This window comes from Trachypithecus francoisi, unplaced genomic scaffold (assembly GCF_009764315.1).
Source record: "Trachypithecus francoisi isolate TF-2019V2 unplaced genomic scaffold, Tfra_2.0 Lachesis_group0, whole genome shotgun sequence".
NCBI lineage: Eukaryota > Metazoa > Chordata > Mammalia > Primates > Cercopithecidae > Trachypithecus > Trachypithecus francoisi.
This window is the reverse complement of record NW_022681453.1, coordinates 2188084-2207648: the sequence shown is the minus strand read 5'-3', so window position 1 is coordinate 2207648 and position 19565 is coordinate 2188084. Positions and strand designations below refer to the sequence as shown.

General features: G+C 34.2%; 1 protein-coding gene across 4 annotated transcripts in view; it reads left to right on the top strand.

Annotated features, from left to right (window-relative positions):
- NMD3 (NMD3 ribosome export adaptor) overlaps window positions 1–19197 on the top strand; it is a 29375-nt gene extending 10178 nt beyond the window's left edge. For 3 of the 4 annotated variants that reach the window (XM_033202606.1, XM_033202592.1, XM_033202596.1), the window contains 11 exons: window positions 1207–1335; window positions 1627–1717; window positions 4604–4682; window positions 5203–5299; window positions 7524–7641; window positions 8976–9121; window positions 12741–12853; window positions 13634–13706; window positions 15808–15914; window positions 16585–16655; window positions 17112–18610. In XM_033202606.1, the coding sequence (XP_033058497.1) occupies window positions 1207–1335; window positions 1627–1717; window positions 4604–4682; window positions 5203–5299; window positions 7524–7641; window positions 8976–9121; window positions 12741–12853; window positions 13634–13706; window positions 15808–15914; window positions 16585–16655; window positions 17112–17242 (1155 nt within the window). In that variant the 3' untranslated portion in view covers window positions 17243–18610. Of the gene's footprint in view, window positions 1–1206; window positions 1336–1626; window positions 1718–4603; window positions 4683–5202; window positions 5300–7523; window positions 7642–8975; window positions 9122–12740; window positions 12854–13633; window positions 13707–15807; window positions 15915–16584; window positions 16656–17111; window positions 18611–19068 lie in introns of those variants that run through there. The other variant, XM_033202614.1, reaches the window with a different exon arrangement.
- The last annotated feature ends 368 nt before the right edge of the window (window positions 19198–19565 follow it).

The window sequence follows — 19565 nt, the reverse complement described above, 5'->3', positions numbered from 1 at the left end:
TTATGGCTTGAACAGCTTAAAAGTAAAAGAGTACACTCAATTTTAGCTGTTTGTTTTCTTTTGAGCATCTGTACAGATAATTAGATCACAAGTAAGAGTAGTCATTGCTTCTGATTAGCAGACTCACTGATCTTTTCCAGAGTTATTTTCATTAGGAAAAGGACTGAAGTGAAAACATGGGCTAAGGTACTGATTCTCAAACTTGGCTAATCATTGTAATGACTCATCATAACTGAAGCAAAAATTCTCTGTATGTGAGGCCTGGGAATCTGTATGTAGGTTGATAATCCCTTATCTGAAATGCTTGGGACAATAAGTGTTTCAGATTTTGGATTTTTTGCATTTTGGAATTTTGCATTGTACTTACTGGTGGAGCATCCCTAATTCAAATACAGAATATTCCAGTGAACGTTTTCTTTGAATGTCAATTAAAAACTGAAGAAATTTCAGATTTTGAAGCTGAAATTTCAGATTTTGGGTTTTTGGATTTGGAATGTTCCATCTGTATTTAAAAAACTTCCCATGTGATTTCTCATCAGCTATGTTTGGGAACCATTAAATTAAGGAATTTTTTTTTTGATAAGTTTTCCTTATTTTTTTCTTCTAAGGATGATTTTTCTATATAAACATGTATAGGCTGGGCATGGTGGCTCACACCTGTGATCCCAGCACTTTGGGAGGCCAAGGTAGGCAGATCACTTGAGCCCAGGAGTTCGAGACCCCATCTCTACTAAAAATACAAAAGTCGACCAGGCATGGTGGCGTGTGCTACTCAGGAGGCTGAGGTGGAGAATCACTTGAGCCCAGGAGGCGGAAGTTGCAGTGAACCAAGATCATGCCAGGCTGGGCAACAGGCAGAGTGAGACCCTGTCTCAAAAAAATGTGTGTGTGTGTGTGTGTGTGTGTGTGTGTGTATATATATATATATGTAAAATATACAGAGAATATTCTCACAACCACTTCAGCTAAAGAAAAATTTGAAATGCTGATCTAACAAATCATAGGAATTAAATCTGTATACCGTTCTTGAAATAGTATAACTGGTTTTTATGACTTTAAATTTGAGGACATTTGATTGATTAATGGGAAAAAAAGCATTAGTGGAAAAAGTTTTAAATTAAATATTAAAGGTTCTTCTCTTAAAGAAAATACTCGTTATTAAACAAAACCAAAAGAGTGAAGGAGTGTGATTGTTTTCTTTATCAGGTGATGAATGGTGCTATCCTTCAACAAGTGTTTGTGGTGGATTATGTTGTTCAGTCTCAAATGTGTGGAGATTGCCATAGAGTAGAAGCTAAGGATTTCTGGAAGGCTGTGATTCAAGTGAGGCAAAAGGTAATGAGAGAAGATGATGAGTGAGTCCTACATCTTGTATTTCATCTTTGTCAATTATAAGATAGCTAGTAAAACCTCTTTCCCTTCTTTCTACATCCTGTGGGTACCAGGGATAGTCTGGTTCCCTGAGCATTCACCTTTGGAAATAGATCATTATTACATTTTAGATAATCTTTAAAGATTGTTATTGTTGGAAAAATCAGTGTGCTGTATCTGTAGATGGTATGTGTGTCCTATACTTATAAATGGGTTTTTGTGGGGCATTTATTGATCAAATAATTTATATTTTAGACTTTGCACAAAAAAACTTTCTACTATCTGGAACAGTTAATTCTGAAATATGGAATGCATCAGAATACACTTCGTATCAAAGAGATTCATGGTGAGTTAAAACTCAGAAGCATTTGAAATGATGTCGGATTTTTATTTCAACATACCTAAGTAATCTTATTTTTACTGATAATATCTGGATTAGTACTGTCCAAAAGAACTTTCTGTTAGAAAAAAAAGAAAAAAAAAAAAAACTTAGTTCTTTATCTGCATTGTTGTCCAGTATGGTATAGTCACTAGCCATGTGTGGCTGCTGAGTACTTGAAATGTGGCTAAAGCAACTGAGAAACTGAATTTTTAATTTTCTCCTAATGTCAAACATAATTATCTTTTTGTGTTTCATACCTAAGTATAATATTTCTTGAGGTTTCTCTTTGATATATATGCGTACATACTTCTGTCCAGTCTTGCTCTCAGTTATGTGAGTGACACTGGAAAGAGTTAGAAAGCTTGCCTTCTTTCTACCTAGTGTTTAATTAACCTCTTGAAATTTTTTAAGAACTTGCCCATTAAGCCATCCTATTTGATATCTCTTAGGGGATGTCTTTTCAGTTTCTTTTATGATATTCACCTCTCGGGTATTCTACCCTTTGAGTCAATTTTAATACCATTTTCCAAGAAAAAAACATTTCATCTAGCTTTTTAGATTCTTGGTATAAAATTGAACAAATGTAATAAATCTCATCTGTAACTGTAGTTATGTCCTCTTTATTGTTCCTAATGTTTATCTTTTCTCTTTTTCTACTCAGCTCACCTTAGACTTGCAACTTTTATCTATTATGTTTTTTCAAAAAACTCTTTTTAGTTTTATTTTAAATAATCTTTTTCTCAATTTTGTTTTTTAACACTTATCCCTTCAACTCTCTTTAGTTCTGTTTTGTTTTAATTAATTGAAAGCTTAGTTTATTTTTAATTTCTAATAAATATATTTAAGGTCATAAATTTTCTTCTGAGTACCGTAATGGGTCTGTAGCTGGTACTTATAGCTACCTTTTTCCACTGCCCATTGTGTATTTTATTTGACCTCAGCTGTTTCATTCTTCTGGGTACATACTTAGGTGTGGAATTACCAAGTCATATGGTAAATTTATGTTTAATATAAAGAAACTGCCAAACTGCTTCAGAGTGGCTGTACCATTTTACATTCCTGCCAGCAATATTTCTCCATATCCTCCTCAACACTTGTTACTATATTTTTGTTTATAGCCATTCTAGAGGGTGGTATGAAGTGGTATCTCATTGTGGTTTTAATTTCCATTTTGCTAATGACTAACGATGTTGAGCATATTCTGGATACAAGTCTCTTACTGCATATATGGTATGCACATATTTTCTCCTAGTGTGTAGGAGAAAATTCACACCAGGTATTCTTAATGGTGTCGTTTGAATTGCAAAAGTTTTAAATTTTGATGAAGTCCAGTTTATCAAGTTTTTTCTTTTAATTGTGATTTTGGGGTTATGCTTAAAAACTGTCTAATCAAGGTCACAAAGATTTTCCCCTGTAGTTTCTTTCAAATGTTTTAATAGTTTTAGGTCTTATATATTTAGGTCTTGTTTGAGTTAATTTTTGTGTAGAGTGTGAGATAAGTGTCTAAACTCATATTTTTCTGTGTGGATATTCTTCATCCCAGTGAAAACTCTGTCTTTTCCTCAGTGAATGCCTTGGGTCTTCTGTCAAAGATCTAGTGACTGTAAATGTAATGGTTTATTTCTAGAATCTCAAGTCTACTCCCGTTGATCTATATATCCATCCTTATATTAGTACCATGCTGTCTTGAATACTTACTAAAGTTAGTGAGTTTTGATGTTAAATATGTAATGTTCATTTTCTTCAAAATTGTTTTGGCTATTCTGGGTAGTTTTAGTATTGGCTGTTTTGGTAATTATATTTAGTTGAGTTATTTGCAACAATATGTTTAATATTTCTCAGCTAGGTAGTTTTGCCTTTGGCTATTCCTTTCTCGATGATTCCTAGTGCTACTGCTTTGTGATGAGATAATGTTGTATTTAGTAATTTCTACTGTTTAGTATTTATTGAAATTGTTTTTCTGTTTAAAATCTTAATACATGTTTTTTAAATGAATATTTTATGAATGTTTGAAAAAATATGTATTCTTTCTTAGAACTGTATTCTATAATCTCAGTTAACTTGACCTTGATAGTTGGTTATTCAAGTTCTGTGAATTGTTACTGTTTTTTGTCAATTTTATCATTTTGGTTTTGAGAGAGTCCCATTCTAGTCCTTCACAATGATTGTATGTGTTAATATGTGTTAATTTTTTTCTTTTCTTTTTCTAATAGTTTTTGTTTTCTGTATCTCAGTTTCCTGTTATCTTCTTGGTATATTAATCCATTTATTACATAAAATAATTTTCTTTTTTTTTGAGAAGAAGTCTTGCTCTGTCACCCAGGCTGGAGTGCAGTGGTGCAATCTGGGCTCATGGCAACCTCTGCCAATTGGGTTCAAGCGATTCTCCTGCCTCGGCCTCCCGAGTAGCTGGGATTACGGGCACGTGCCACCACGTCTGGCTAATTTTTTGTATTTCTAGTAGAGACGGGGTTTCACCAGGATGGTTTTGATCTCCTGACCTCATGATCCGCCTGGCTCAGCCTCCCAAAGTGCTGGGATTACAGGCATGAGCCACGGTGCCCGGCTGTTCATAAACTTTCTTTGTTCTTTGTTTTTCTGTCCCCCTTGGCCTTGAGTTTTATTTTTTCTAGAATTAAAATTATGAGTTTTATTTTCATTTGCTGATTTATTTTTTCTGTCTTTTTGCCAAAGAAGTCTTAAGTGATATCTCTAATCTGTTGTGACTACAATAAAGTTTTCTAATAATTTGATTTTGTTTAAAACAGATATAATGTATAATATAGTCATGTTAGTAGAGGAGAATTCTATTTTGCATAATTATTTTCATATGGCTTTTTTTTTTTTAAGATGGTCTGGATTTTTATTATTCCTCAAAGCAACATGCTCAGAAGATGGTCGAATTTCTTCAGTGTACAGTTCCCTGTAGGTATGTTCAGGACCTGATTGTGACTAAGTCTAAGGACCCAGGAATGGATGTGGATCACATATATTCTTCAGGCTCAGACAACTTCTCTTTAAAATTGTAGTAGAGATACTTATACAATCAGGAAGCATATATTGCGTTAACCACACACTCATAGAGGAGGTAGGACTTGTGCTCCAAAGATCAGGAAATTTTCATAGCTGGAGTTTATATTGAAAGGTACTATTAGTGTGAACAGACTTGCAGTGGGCATTAGTGTGACTTTTAATAATGCTATATAGAAAGTAGATTGGTCTGAGCCAACAGTGTGTTCTAGAGGTTTGGTAGAAAAGGTAGGGCTTAGTCAGATTGGTGAAGGTTTTGAAATGCAAGTGGAGGACACTAGGTTTTACCAGAGGAGGCGTCAGGAAGCCATTTTAGACTTTGGACGGTGATGGTTTGATTTCATGAAAATTGATATTCCTGAGTCTGTACAAGTTAATGACCTTTGTCTTTATATTACCACTAACTTTTTTCTTAATAGATACAAAGCATCACAAAGACTGATCTCTCAAGATATCCATAATAACACATACAATTACAAAAGCACTTTTTCTGTGGAAATTGTTCCAATATGCAAGGTACTTTTTTTTTCGTTTAATCCATATCTGTAAAAGAGTACAAGTAATTAATTGGCTTAAATGTAATTTGTAGTTCCTGGTTTTCGTCTAGGGTTGGTTAAAAATTTAGAGTAAGTTCCTTAAGTGATTTGTAACATATTTAGCCATGTTAAAAGATACATGTTTTTTAAAAAATCATGCTTATAATTATGAATTGACATGCCTTTTATTTTGGTGTATTAAAATGAAAAGACCTGGTTACAGTTGATAAAATCCATATTGTTTAAAATTTGTGATCCTGTGAGCCTATGTGATAGCTCAGTGAAATTGAATAAAAGAAATGACATTAAAATCATTATTAGTGAGCCACTTTGTGGAACATATACAAACAAAATTTTGGCCAAAAATTAAAGAATATTGGGATAATGTGAAAATGAGATCATAGAATCATTTTTATGATTTTAAAACATAAGCTGAATAAAACATTTAAAATGTAGATTATTTCATTTTATTGTACTAAGATAAAACTCTGCTTCAAAAAATATATGAATTACAATTCAATAAATAGTTATTGAGCATCTATTGTATAGAAGGCTGTGTACTGAGGATTGTATAACTATAGCTCTCTGTCATGTAAGAATTTATATGTCAGTATTAAACCACCAATAATGATAGCTGCCATTATTTATTATGATCATTCTGCATAAAGTTAACGTAGATACTTTAGTGTCTTTCACCTCATTCTCATCTCATAATAACTGAGGTAAGCCATATCATTTTGAAGATGAGGAAATTGAAGTTTGAAGAGGTTAGCCAACTTGCCCAAAGTTGTCTAACAAAATCCTAGCTTCATCACAAAATGATGATGAAGTTGTCTAACAAAATGATGAAGCTAGGATTTGCACCCAGGTCTGTGCCTCTAAAGCTTTAAAGCTGCTATTGCTGTTTTATAGTATGTACTAGGGATGAGATGATAGCTTACAATAGGGTCGGCAAACTTTCTTTGTAAAGAGCCAGATGGTAAATTTTTTTAACTTTCAGGCCGTATAATCTCTTTTGCAGTTACTCAGCTTTGCTATTGTTGTATAAAAGTAGCATGGGTAATATGTAAAGGAATGTCAGGGCTGTGTTCCGGTAAAACTTTATTTACAAAAAGATATTGGGTCAGATTTGTCCTGAGGGTGGCATTTTGCCAACCTCTGGTTTAAAACAGTGAATGTTTCCCTAATACAAAGCTTGAGCAATATGAATTTAGGTGTGAGGGCATATTTAGGCCTTGTGTAACTGAGTTTTACACATGTAAAAATTAACATATGTCTTACACTATGTAAAAAAGTAGATTTGTTTATCTTTGGAAACTCATGTATTAAAAAACAAGGACTGGACTAATCACTGTTATGATTGTGAATAGATACACCTTAAAATATAACTCAGATCTTTTTTGTATTTTAATTCAGTTTAAAAACAGATACGTTGCTGCTTCATGTCTCCCAATATAAATGAATACCTGACTTTTTTGGGCTTAAATCTTTGCTTGTATATTGGCACATGTAGCCATGTAAGAGAAATATGTTCCTTTGAAGTTTATTTTTAATGGAGATTGAAAGAAGTCACAGGTGGATTTATAGAATCACTCTCCTCCTGATGTTTATAGTACTCTGTTTAGAATGTACACTGTATTAACATGTAGAGTGATGAGGCATTTACACTGCAGTAAAATGGAAATAATAATAGCTTGGTGAATAGGCCTTGGAGTTTTTTTTTTTTTGTTTGGACACAGTTTTGTTGTCACCTAGGCTAGAGTGCAGTGGCACCACCTCAACTCACTGAAGGCTCGCCCTCCTGGGCCCAGGCTGTCATTCCACCTCAGCCTCCCAAGTAGCTAGGCCCACAGGCATGCATCACCATGTTTGACTAATTAAAAAAAATATATATGTGAAGACAGGGTCTCCATAGTTGTCCAGGTTAGACTTGAACTCCTGGGCTCAAGGGATTCTCCCATCTTGTCCTCCCATATTGCTGGAATTATAGGAGCGAGCCACCATGCTCAGCCAGGATTTTTTTAAAAGCATTTTTATTAACACAAAATGCCTGTCATAATTAAGGTCTGATTCTTTTCTTTAGTCTCTTTGTTGATTGATAAATTGAAAATAACGTTTTGGTTGATCAAGTGCAGTTGGGTTGGGTGTTTATTGAACTGTTATTTAGGATATGCCTCATTCTAAATGTTAGTTCTTATGCCTAGGATAATGTTGTCTGTCTGTCTCCAAAACTGGCACAAAGCCTGGGAAATATGAACCAGATTTGTGTGTGTATTCGAGTAACCAGTGCCATTCGCCTCATTGATCCAAACACCATACAAGGTAAATTCTGGAAATGATTTGCCTTGACAATTTTGTTCTGTATGACGAACAATAATTCGTGTTGTTAATTTTTCAGGCATTCTTGCTAATATTGTTTTGAAACGTTAGTTAAAATTTGTGCTATTGTTTAATACAAAACACTGTGGAAATACAAGACTTTGATTAGTTACTCCTGTATTTTTTATTTGAAGAAACAATTCTGTTAACTTTTACGTATTTACTGGTTTATTCCATTGATTTTTACTGAAATTGACTTTTTTTTTTTTTTTTGAGATGGAGTCTAGCTCTATCGCCCAGGCTAGTGTGCAGTGGCGCAATTTTGGCTCACTGCAACCTCTGCCTCCCAGGTTCAAGCAATTCTGCTGCTGCAGCTTCCCAAGTAGCTGGGATTACAGGCGTCCACCACCACGCCCAGCTAATTACTGTATTTTTAGTAGACACGGGATTTCACTGTGTTGGCCAGGCTGGTCTGGAATCCTGACCTTGTAATCTCCCCACCTTGGCCTCCCAAGGTGCTGGGGTTACAAGCGTGAGCCACTACCTCCAGCCTGAAATTGACTTACTTACCTTATTTAATTTTTGGGACTATTTAGTCCATTGCCAAAATTTGGTGCCTAGCAGTTATTTTAAATTTTGGAACATTTGGCTTTTTGTGGCCCATTGGAACATTTAATTTGAATATGAATTTTAGCTGATTTTGTTATTACTGTAGATCATTTTTTAACATTCTCCATAGAGTAAATTATTTTTTAAGACCACATTTTAGTAGTTATCTTAGTATTTGGATGTATCTTCTACTTGATCTTTTTCAGGTATTTTCTGTAATATAAGTTTCCTTTATGCAAAAAGTGAGTTTATTTTGATATTTTTCTGGAAAGTCATTCATTATCTTTATCAGTTAGGATTCATAAGTTAAAGATCTGTTTGCAATATTGGGATGGACATTCTTTACCTATCTGGTAGAACTAGGCTTTATTTCCTGTAAACTAAGCAGCTAAGATGACAGATATGTTTCTAAAATAAAGTGCCAGCACATGAAACAACTATACCACTGATTGAATCTGATCTTATTTAAAAGGCACTTAGCCCTGTGGCATTCTGGTTATAGTAACTATTTAAGATATGTTTGGCATCTGATCTATTTTTCTTGTGCTTTGAGAAGTTTGTGGTTGGTTTATAGGAGTAATTGATGACCCTAAGGAGTGAGTTGACACTAGTTGTGTTGACTTGCCACTTCCCAGTTGGTATCTACCAGTTTCTTCTTAGTTAATACATTTGATGACTCTGAAGTATATAGTTTTTCTTATGTTTTTGTGTTCTATCCTTATTTTTAGTTGCAGATATTGATGGGAGTACTTTCTGGAGTCACCCTTTCAATAGTTTATGTCATCCCAAACAGCTAGAGGAGTTTATTGTGATGGAATGCAGCATAGTCCGAGATATAAAACGTGCTGCAGGTGCTGGAATGATATCAAAAAAGGTAAGCTACATCCTACCTGCCAGTGAATTTTTTTTTCCTCAGTTATTATTGTTTTAGTCCCTCTTTAAAATAAAAATTTGTTGGTGATTCCACAGTATGGAATCCAAACTTAGCACCACATTAGGACAAAAGTTCTTTTTTTTTTTTTTTGTCTTTTTAATATGTGGTCATTGTGGAAATTATTAGACTTAGAATGTTAATTTATTCTCTTTTGTGTAGGAAAATCTTTTAAATGTTTACTCCATTATATAAAAAAGAGGCATTTCTTTGCTTTATTTTTATAGAGGAGGACCTTTATTTTTGTAGTGGTTATCTTGACTTTTAAAAAGTCATCACCAAATACTAAATACTTCAGTGTGCATCTCTCACACACAGGAATATTTTTGTACATAATGAAAATATTGTTACCATATCTATAAAACATATAGTCTACACAGTATTCTGCTCTTATCCAAGGGGATACATTCCAAGAACCCCAGTGGGTTTTTGAAACCACAATAGTACCAAACTCTATGTATATTGTTTTTTCCTATACAAACATACCTATAATAAAGTTTAATTTATAAATTAGGCACAGTAAGAGATTAACGATAATTAATAATAAAATAGACCATTATAACAATATACTGTAATAAAAGTTGTGTGAATGTAGTCTCTTTCTCAGAGTTGTCTAATTCTACTCTACCAACCTATTTTTGGATAGTGATTAACCGTGGGCAGGTGAAACCTTTGAAAGGGAAACTGTGGATAAAGGGGGATTACTATATTCAGATTTCCTCATTTGTCCCAAAAGTGTCTTTTATGCCTTGTTCAAACAGGTATTCAATTGGAGATCACATATTAAATGGGAATATTATACCTTTTTAGTCTTTTTATTTAATAATAGGCCCCTTCTTTTTTATTTTATTGGTTATGATACCAACTTCCTTAGACAACTAATGCATTTATCTTGTAGAATACTCCACCTTCTAAATCTATCTTGTTTCCTCATGATGCCATTTAACTTGCTTCTTAATTCCTTGTGTTTCCTCTAAACTGGCAAGTTGATCTAAAGGTTTGGTTACATTTAGGTTAAATTTTTCTTGCCAGAACAGTTCAGAGGTGATGCATGTGAAAGAGACAAGTAATGTCTGACTGTTACTTGTTAACATAGCAGCGATAGATTCCTCCATTGTAATGTTAGGATTTTTTTTGGTTTTGACCAGCAAGCAATCTGTGGCTTTAATACTATAATAATATGTAAGTATTGAGTTCCTGTTATCTTTTTTTTTTCTGGCTTTAGCATCTTGGTAATTCTTGCCCATAAATTAATTATTTTATTTAGGGTTACAAAGTGGTGCATTTTCTATTTCTATTCTACATTTATTAGCTGTCATTCTTAAAGAAGAGCTTTTCATTATTAACTAGGGGCTATGTAGCATTCCTGAAATGCTCATCTGCATGCATTCTTTTAATTAATTAATTAATTAATTTTAGACATGATCTTGTCATGTTGTTTGGGCTGGAGTGCAGTGTGGCTTCATAACTCAATGTAGGTTCAAACTCCTGGGCTCAAGTGATCCTCCTGCCTCAGCCTCCTAAGTAGCTGAGACCACAAGTGTTTGCCACCATGCCCAGCTAATTTTTTTATTTCTTTGTAGAGATGGGGTCTCCATGTTACTCAGGCTGAATTCCTGAGCTCAAGCAATCCTCCTGCCTTGGCCTCCCAAAGTGTTAGGATTACAGGCATGAGCCACCTCTTCTGGCCTATGTATAAATTATTAATTCTTTTAGTAAATATTTTTAGAGTAAAGAGTTGATCTAGGAGTCATTTCCAGTGGTGAAAATTAGCTTACACGTACAGGTGGTGTCTCTGTGATTATCACTATGATCTCATGAAGTATAAATATTATATATTACTGTATTTTCTTTTGTTTTCTTCTCCCCTCCTCTCCCTTAGTCTTTTCCTTTTTTTTTTTTTTTTTTTTTAAATAAAGACACAAGGTCTCACTCTGTCTCTCAGAGCTGGAGTTCAATGGTATGATCATAGGTCATTGGGACCTTGAGCTTGTGTGCTCCAGTGATCCTACCACCTCACACCTCAGCATGCTGTCATACCTGTCTAATTTCTATTTTTTAATTTTTTGTAGAGTCAGTCTCACTGTTTTTTCAGGCTGGTCTCGAACAATCCTCCTGCCTCCCTTATAGGCATGAACATGAGTGCCTGGACTTTCCTTTTTTAAAAATCCTCATACTGCTCCAAATTTTTTCAATGGGAGCCCCTTCAGAATGGTTCCTATTGTTGTTTTGACATAACTTTCCTAGTCTTTGAAAGCATCCTTGATTTCTGGCACAACACAGCATTCAGGTGTTCAAAATCACATGTATGGTTTCTAACCCATATCTGAAATCAAATGTTTCTTCAAAGATGAAAGTCTGGCTTCTTTTAGTGTGAAATAGTATCTAGAGACTCCCAGGGTACGTGTGTGTGTGTGTGTGTGTGTGCGCGGGCGCACGCGTGCACGCGCTAATAATGCTTCTTGAGACAAAAATAACTTGTGATAATTTGGGAAAAATCAATGGAAATTGAAGACAGATGACTTTCTACATTTTATTTAAAAATTAAGATAATACACTTAAGGGCACACTTTTCATTTATAATAAATGTAGAGTACCACTTCCCCTCAGGCAGACAGAAAACCAGATGTTATATTTTCTTGGTTTTTAAAAGACAGAAGAGGTTAATAAATTTCTTACAAGTAGAAGAAGTCTAATATTTAGAAAGTAAGTCCTGTTAAATAAAATTTAGTTTCCCTGTTAATTGACTTTTCTTTTGCAGTTCTTAAGTTTGAGACTTGTCTTTTATTTCAGTTTCTCCTTCCACTCTATTTCTTTTCTTTTTTCATTTCTTTTTCTTTGACCAACTGCAATAAGAAGTAATGATTCTTTTCATAACTTTATTTTGAGATTCCTTAATTTTATTTATAACTGTTACTTGATCTCACTTTAGTTGGTCTGTCTTTGTTGTTAAAGGTGTTGGCATGTTGGAAAGGGAATTGATAGTTTTCTAGTTTAAAAATTGGGATGTTGTTTCTGCGATATGTATTTGTATATATATATATGAATGATTGTACTCTACACTAGTAGATACTTTAAAAACTTATTTGATAAAGATTTGGCTTCTCTAGTGGTTTACTACTAGGATTTCTAGGCTGTCTTGTCTGAACCCTTGTGTCAGGAAAGAGTTTGCTTGGAATACTTTCTTGCTTTAAGATTCCCCTACCTTTTCACTTACTTTGTTCACTCTGCCTATATTGGCCCATCTTCCTGTGAAAACATTTCTTTTCAAAATTCTACTTATATATATTTTTAGGGAAATTGTTAATGTTTTATAAAAGTCTTGAATAAAATCTTAGAAAAAGTCAATGCTTTATTTTTATGAATTGCTTGTGAGTCTTTCTGTACTCATGAGTCAGTAATTTGTTAATTTTGACAGTGTTTCACATATCAGAAAAATAAAAAAAAATTTCTGTCTTTAAAAATTAGAAAACCAAAAATCAATATTGTATTTAACTTTTCTCTGAGATGCTTTTAGAGTTATGTTTAGATTATTGAAGAGTACATTTTCTTTCCTCTTAAGCATACCCTCGGGGAAGTCTGGGTACAGAAGACATCTGAAATGAATACAGATAAACAGTATTTTTGTCGTACTCATTTGGGACATCTTCTAAATCCCGGAGACCTGGTGTTAGGGTTTGTATTATTTCATATTTTAAACTACCAAGTGGGATTGCAAATTTCCTTTGGGAACCAGCAAAACTACCTAAAATACTAACATTGCTTACTCTAAAAAGATCGAAGGGTTCTTAGGAACCTTATAACTCATTTTATTGTTGATAACTAAATTAAACTGTGGGTTGGACAGAAGCCCTTAGTTACTCCATTTTGGTTATAATCTTAAAGAGTAATTTGTTCTAAGATTTTGTTAATTGAACCTTGAAGTTATGTGGTTATATCCATATTTAGAGCTGCTTTTGCAGATTGGGTCGTTTTTTATTGTGCATTTGCTACTGATGAGGTAACTCACTTTTAAGATATGTCAACTATTTATACAAAGGCTTGTAAAGGCATACATCAGTTCTTTCTGAATCAGAGCTTATCAGTGAGTGTCTGATTAAACCCTCAAATATTACTTTTGCTTTTAGGATTTCAGTTTCTTTTACTAGAGAATGAGGTTTTTTTTGTTTTGTTTTGTTTAAAATAAACTAGAAGGAAGCATCTAATTGAGTTCTAAAGTTGGACTGATATGTAAGTCTGTTTTGCTTTTACAGATGTATGGCAAGGTGGACAATAATTTATTATCTTTACCAGCATCTACAGAAGCATGTTCATTGTGTAATAAATGACAGAACTTTTAAAGTGGGAAGCATATTAAATGTTTGATTTTTAGGAAGTTTTAGGTGATATCCATAAAATAAAAAGTTACCCACAAAGGGTAAATGGTCACTAAGTTTTTCATTGTTTACATTTCAGGTTTGATTTGGCCAATTGTAACTTAAATGATGAGCATGTCAACAAAATGAACTCAGATAGAGTTCCAGATGTGGTAAGGCTTTAGATTTTTCCCTTTTTTCCTGTGTTAAAGAGGATGAATGTAACTCTTAGGGGTAGGTAGGAGTTCACACTTTTGAAAATAACAAGTCAATTTAGAGATTTCTGAAACTGCAGATAAGGTATAATAGCAAAAGTCTTTTTTTTTTTTTTTTTTTTTTTTAAAGAAACGGGGAGGCTGGGTGTGGTGGCTCAAGATTGTAATCCCAGCACTTTGGGAGGCCTAGGCAGGTGGATCACCTGAGTTCGGGAGTTTGAGACCAGCCTGACCAGCATGGAGAAACCCTGCCTCTATTAAAAATACAAAAAAATTAGCTGGGCATGGTGGTGCATTCTTGTAATCCCAGCTACTTGGGAGGCTGAGGCAGGAGAATCACCTGAACCCGAGAGGCAGAGGCAGAGGTTGCAGTAAGCTGAGATTGTGCCATTGCACTCCAGCCTGGACAACAAAAACAACTCTGTCTCAAAAAAAAAAAAGAAAGAAAGAAATGGGAGTCTTGCTTTATTGCCCAGGCTTGCATGCAGTCATGATCATCACTCACTGCAGCTCAAACTTCTGAGCTCAAGTAATCCTCCCACCTCAGCCTCCTGAGCAGCTGAGACTACAGGCACATGCCACCACTCCCAGCTAATGTTTAAAAAATGTTTTGTAGAGACGGGATCTTGTTATGTTGCTCAGGCTGGTCTGGAACTCCTGGCTTCAAGTGATCCTCTGACCTCAGCCTCTCAAGTAGGTGGAATTACAGGTGTCACCTATCATGCCTGGTTTCATTTTAAATAATTTTTCTTGGTGGGGTAAATCCAAGATTTATTGTGATTTTTTGTTCCTCTTCTAATAACATTTGCATTCTCTCTCAAAATACCTGATACTATCTGTAGAGCAAAAATAAATTTAGTCGGGTGCGGTGGCTCACGCCTGTAATCCTAGCACTCTGGGAGGCTGAGGTGGGTAGATTGCTTGAGCTCAGGAGTTCGAGACCAGCCTGGACAACACAGTGAAACCCGATCTTTTAAAATATAAAAAATTAGCTGGGCATGGTAGCATGCACCTATAGTCCTAGCTACTTAGGAGGCTGAGGCAGGAGAATTGCTTGAACTTGGGAGGTGGAGGTTGCAGTGAGCCAAGATCACACCACTGCACTCCAGCCTGGGCGACAGTGAGACTCCATCTCCAAAAGATAAATAAATAAATAAATTTGCAGCTAAAAATGATGACATTTAGCATTTATTCAGGTCATTTTTATTAGGCTCACTTCGTTTCACATGTATTGGTGAGTTAAGAAGGCATTTAGAGTTAAGGCTATTACTCAAAGCTGAATAAAATGTCGTTGAAAAATAATCTTCACTTTATCAGTCTTGGAAAACATGATTAGGTTAAGAATCATTAGAAACTGAATGAAATTAGTGTGAAAGACCCTGTCTTCTCTACTTGCTTAATCTTTTAGAATAAACATTGATTTCTTTAGCAGTGAGCAAAAAAAAAAAAGAGCCATGACAAATCAAGGACTCCGACCACCTGCCCAGTTGTGCTTTTGTTAGTTGATAAATTAGGAATAACAGCATGGTTGGAGTGTAAATCTAAATAAGTATTTCTAACAAGGTCATAAGAGGAGATCATGGCAGTCTTACAAGATTTTGTGTTTTGTAAAATTATTTTCATTCTATAATTAAGCATTCTAAAATACGTTGTTGTAAAAGTTATATATAGTTCTGTAAATGCTTATTGGTGGGAATAAGAGAAAGAAAAAGTATCTACTTGTGATATTCAGAATGATTTATATGAATGGTAGCTGGAAACTGAAGTTTGAGTTAAAAGAAAACTGCAGTTTTTATTAAGAAAAATAGTATTGAGTCACTGAAAAACTTTAGTAAATTTTAACAATTATACAAATAATGCTTGAATCCATTCTCATAAAAAGTTAAAATACATGGAGAAAAATTTTAAAAGTCCTATTGGCACTGCCTCACCATCCCTTCCCCTTTCTCCTGAGGTGTAACCACTGTCATTAGTTTGGTCATTTTTTAGCTTTACTGAATTTTGTGGCCTCACTGTATAGTTCCCATTCTTTATAACTTTACAAATATTTATCTTGCAGGTATTAATCAAGAAGAGCTATGACCGGACCAAACGTCAGCGTCGTAGAAACTGGAAATTGAAAGAGCTTGCAAGAGAGAGAGAAAACATGGATACAGATGATGAAAGGTCTCGCTTTTCTTTAAATCTCTTATGTTGTCTCAAAGGAAATCTTTATGATAAATACTTTTTATGTTGTAAAGAAATAGGAATCACATAATTGATCCTTGCACTCTATTATAATCTTGGATTCTTATCAAGGTATTAATGGAATCAATGTAAGATGATGTAAAGACATTTAACACAGATTTAGTAATTATCTCCTGGTTTATGACCTAATAATTGTAGTGTTAATGTAAATAATTCATTTGAAAAGTTAAAATATAGTCATACTTTGCTTAACAGTGGGCATACCTTCTGAGAAATGCATCATTAGGTGATTTTGTTGTGTGAACATCATAGAGTATGTGGCACATGACTTTATAATAAATAATTACATTATGAATATCACAAATAGCAGATGAGTACTTCTAGCTTGAGGAAATAGCTCATTGATGCCAAGTGTGTTATTTCTCAAATAATTTAAGCAGAAATGAAGACAATGTTCTAAAACAGTTTATTGAATGATTCAAAAAGTGGCTTTACTGATGAAGATGCCAATGTCTAAAAAAAATGAGTTTATATAAAATTGTATCATGAAATGTGAGTGGGAAACAGCAGTATGTCTACATAGTCCTTAAAATGAAGAAAATATAACTGTATATTTTTGCTGATGAAATATTTAAATGTTTATTTAAAGGCAATACCAAGATTTTCTTGAAGATCTTGAAGAAGATGAGGCAATTAGAAAAAATGTCAACATTTACAGAGGTTGGTGTTCTAGGAGTGTTTAAGTCATTTGTTGTGTATATAAGTATAGTTCCTAGTGTGATGATTTTGGTATCTTAAGCTTTGATTCTCATAAATGTCTTTAATTGTTTTTTCAACTACTCTAGTCAGACTTCTACAGAAAAAAAACTTGCAAAACAATAAATAAAACTTTATAAAATACTGTTTTGTATATTACAGTTAATATTATTTGCATTCTAGCCTGATCCTTTAAGTTGCTCACTCCTATAGTGGTGGAAGTATATTCATACAGTTATTCAGTTCATTCGTTCTGTGAATATAATTTGAATGACTGCTGTAAGAGACAAGAGTTTCTGATACAATATAGTTACATAATAATGGTAAAGGTAGATATTTGTATATTTTCAAATATACTTAATACTTTGTATACATGTAAATACTTTGTATTTATTTTATTCTCTTTGTATTTTTTTTTAGATTCAGCTATCCCTGTGGAAAGTGACACAGATGATGAAGGAGCACCTCGAATTAGTCTGGCTGAGATGCTCGAAGACCTTCATATTTCCCAAGATGCCACTGGTGAAGAAGGTGCATCAATGATGACATAATGAGATGTTGTAGACTGTTTCCACATGGGCTTAAGAAGTTGGACAAAATTACCTTAAGTGTCTACTCTCTATGCCTCCAGATTTCAAGAGGAGAAATTTAGTTTTAAACCTGAATAAACGTGATTGTTTTGAGTGCTCACTCAAACCACTGAAAAAGATGGATGGCTTTGAAGTTTTAGATAATAAAAGATTATGGAGAATGTAATTATTATTGATATTTAGGCTATTTTACATGTGGAATTTTATCACTGTGCTTTTTTATATGAGGCACTGTAGTATTTTCGCATAGTATAGTACTCTGGATGTAAAAGCTCAAAAATTGTGATTCCTTGAACATTCACTAAATATTCAAGCAAAAACACATTTTTATATTATTTTTACATTGATTACTTTAGTGAAAGACCATATGAAGAAGCATTTTTAATATTAACTTGGTACATACTTTGATTCACTTTACATCATTTTTATGTTCTTGAGATAGGGAAGTTAGGGTTCAGTTTATCACTGGACATTCAGGAGGCAAGTCAATCTTATTTCCTTATGAAGTTAACTCTTCAAAAGCTGTTAAACAGAGAGTTACTTTAATTTTTATTGCAGTAGGAGGAAATATATTTAAAATGTCTGTAGATTTATAGCAAATAGAGACTCATTATTTAAATGTTAAATAACAATTTGTTCTTTTGTTATTTTTGCCAGTTTAGGGCAGTAGCTGCTTTTCTCATATAAATATATTCCTACCACATCAAAAATGCTTTTAAAATTTTTGTTTATAAATTGAGAAGGAATTTTCTCTCTTTAAATTTCTGTCATTGAACACATCACCATCAAAAAGAATATTAGAATCCAGCATGAAGATAATGACTAATAAAAATGAGGTGCATACTTTATAAAACCATTATTAATCAGATTTGAATGAGGAATGCTTTCCACATCCTTGAAAGAAAAACTGGCTTAGGTTTTAAAGTATTCTGAGAATGAATTATTAAGATCCTATATCTATAAGCAAGATCAGACTTACTAAGTATGCCACAACTACGAGCTAATTCATTCATTCTGTGTGTGCCATTAAATAAAGAGATTGAGCAAGTGCAACTGTGTGAAACATTTTTTTTTTTAATATTGGACTTTCCAATTTTGAAATTATGAATAAAGGCCTAAATTTTCTATAGTGGCTTCTTTTCTGTCTGCATATTTTGTTAAAATTGTGGATCTAAAAGCCATATGCTATCTTTGGTGGTGGCCTAGTAGGAGAGGCTTGTCCTAGTTCTTGAAAAGTAAGATTGACCAAAGCAAGTTCTCATTGGTGGTCTGTGTTTACATCTTCCATGTCAAGATATTTTAAAGCATGAAAATCCATCCTCGCCCTTTTTCGTGTGTTTGAAATGGTTCCATCGTTGTCATATTTACATGAGAAAGCATGCAGTTTTCCAGAGTAGAATTGTTGATGTTATTTAAGTACTTTTATAATCTTTCCACTGAAAAATATAGTTTCCCACTAACCTTAGTCTTATTTAGTCTTACTCATTTTGATGCTCTACTAAGTATTGAAATTTCTTGGTTGAAAGACTGTGATAGGCAAACGAATGTAGCTAAGAGAAAAGCTCATCCAAGAGCTTGCACAAAGTTAAATAACCTTGATAAATCTACTATACTGTAGTAAGGTTCCCATACTCGAGACTTGTGGGTCCCCCAGTATTCTTAATCATGTTCCAAAGTTGTTATGGCTTGGGAAGCCTGGTGTTAATCAAATGCACAAGAACATGATTTTTAACCAATTTATAAATACAACTAATTTACAAGTCAGTATGGTCATTATTTTTTTGTAGCCAAATCTGCACTTGAAGCTGCTGATTTAGAGTCAAAAGTCACTGAGGGGCCGGGTGCAGTGGCTCATGCCTGTAATCCCAGCACTTTGGGAGGCTGAGGAGGGCAGATCATTTGAGGCCAGGAGTTCAAGACCAGCCTTTCCAACATAGTGAAACCCTGTCTCTACTAAAAATGCAAAAATTAGCCGGGCGTGGTGGTGCAGACATGTAGTCCCAGCTACTGGGGACACTGAGGCAGGAGAATCGCTTGAACCCAGGAGGCGGAGGTTGCAGTGAGTCGAGATCTCGCCACTGCACTCCAACCTGGGCGACAGTGAGACTCTGTCACCCAGCTCCCCCAATAAAAGTCACTGATGAGCAAGAAAAGTTCAGGGGTAGAGTTGCTTGTGTAACTGAGATGTTTAACAGCATCAAGCTAATTCTTTGCCTTAGTAGAACCCAGAAGCTCTGGGCCGTGTGCCAGGAGATGCCTCCCTGGTCAGTACTTAGTACCAGAG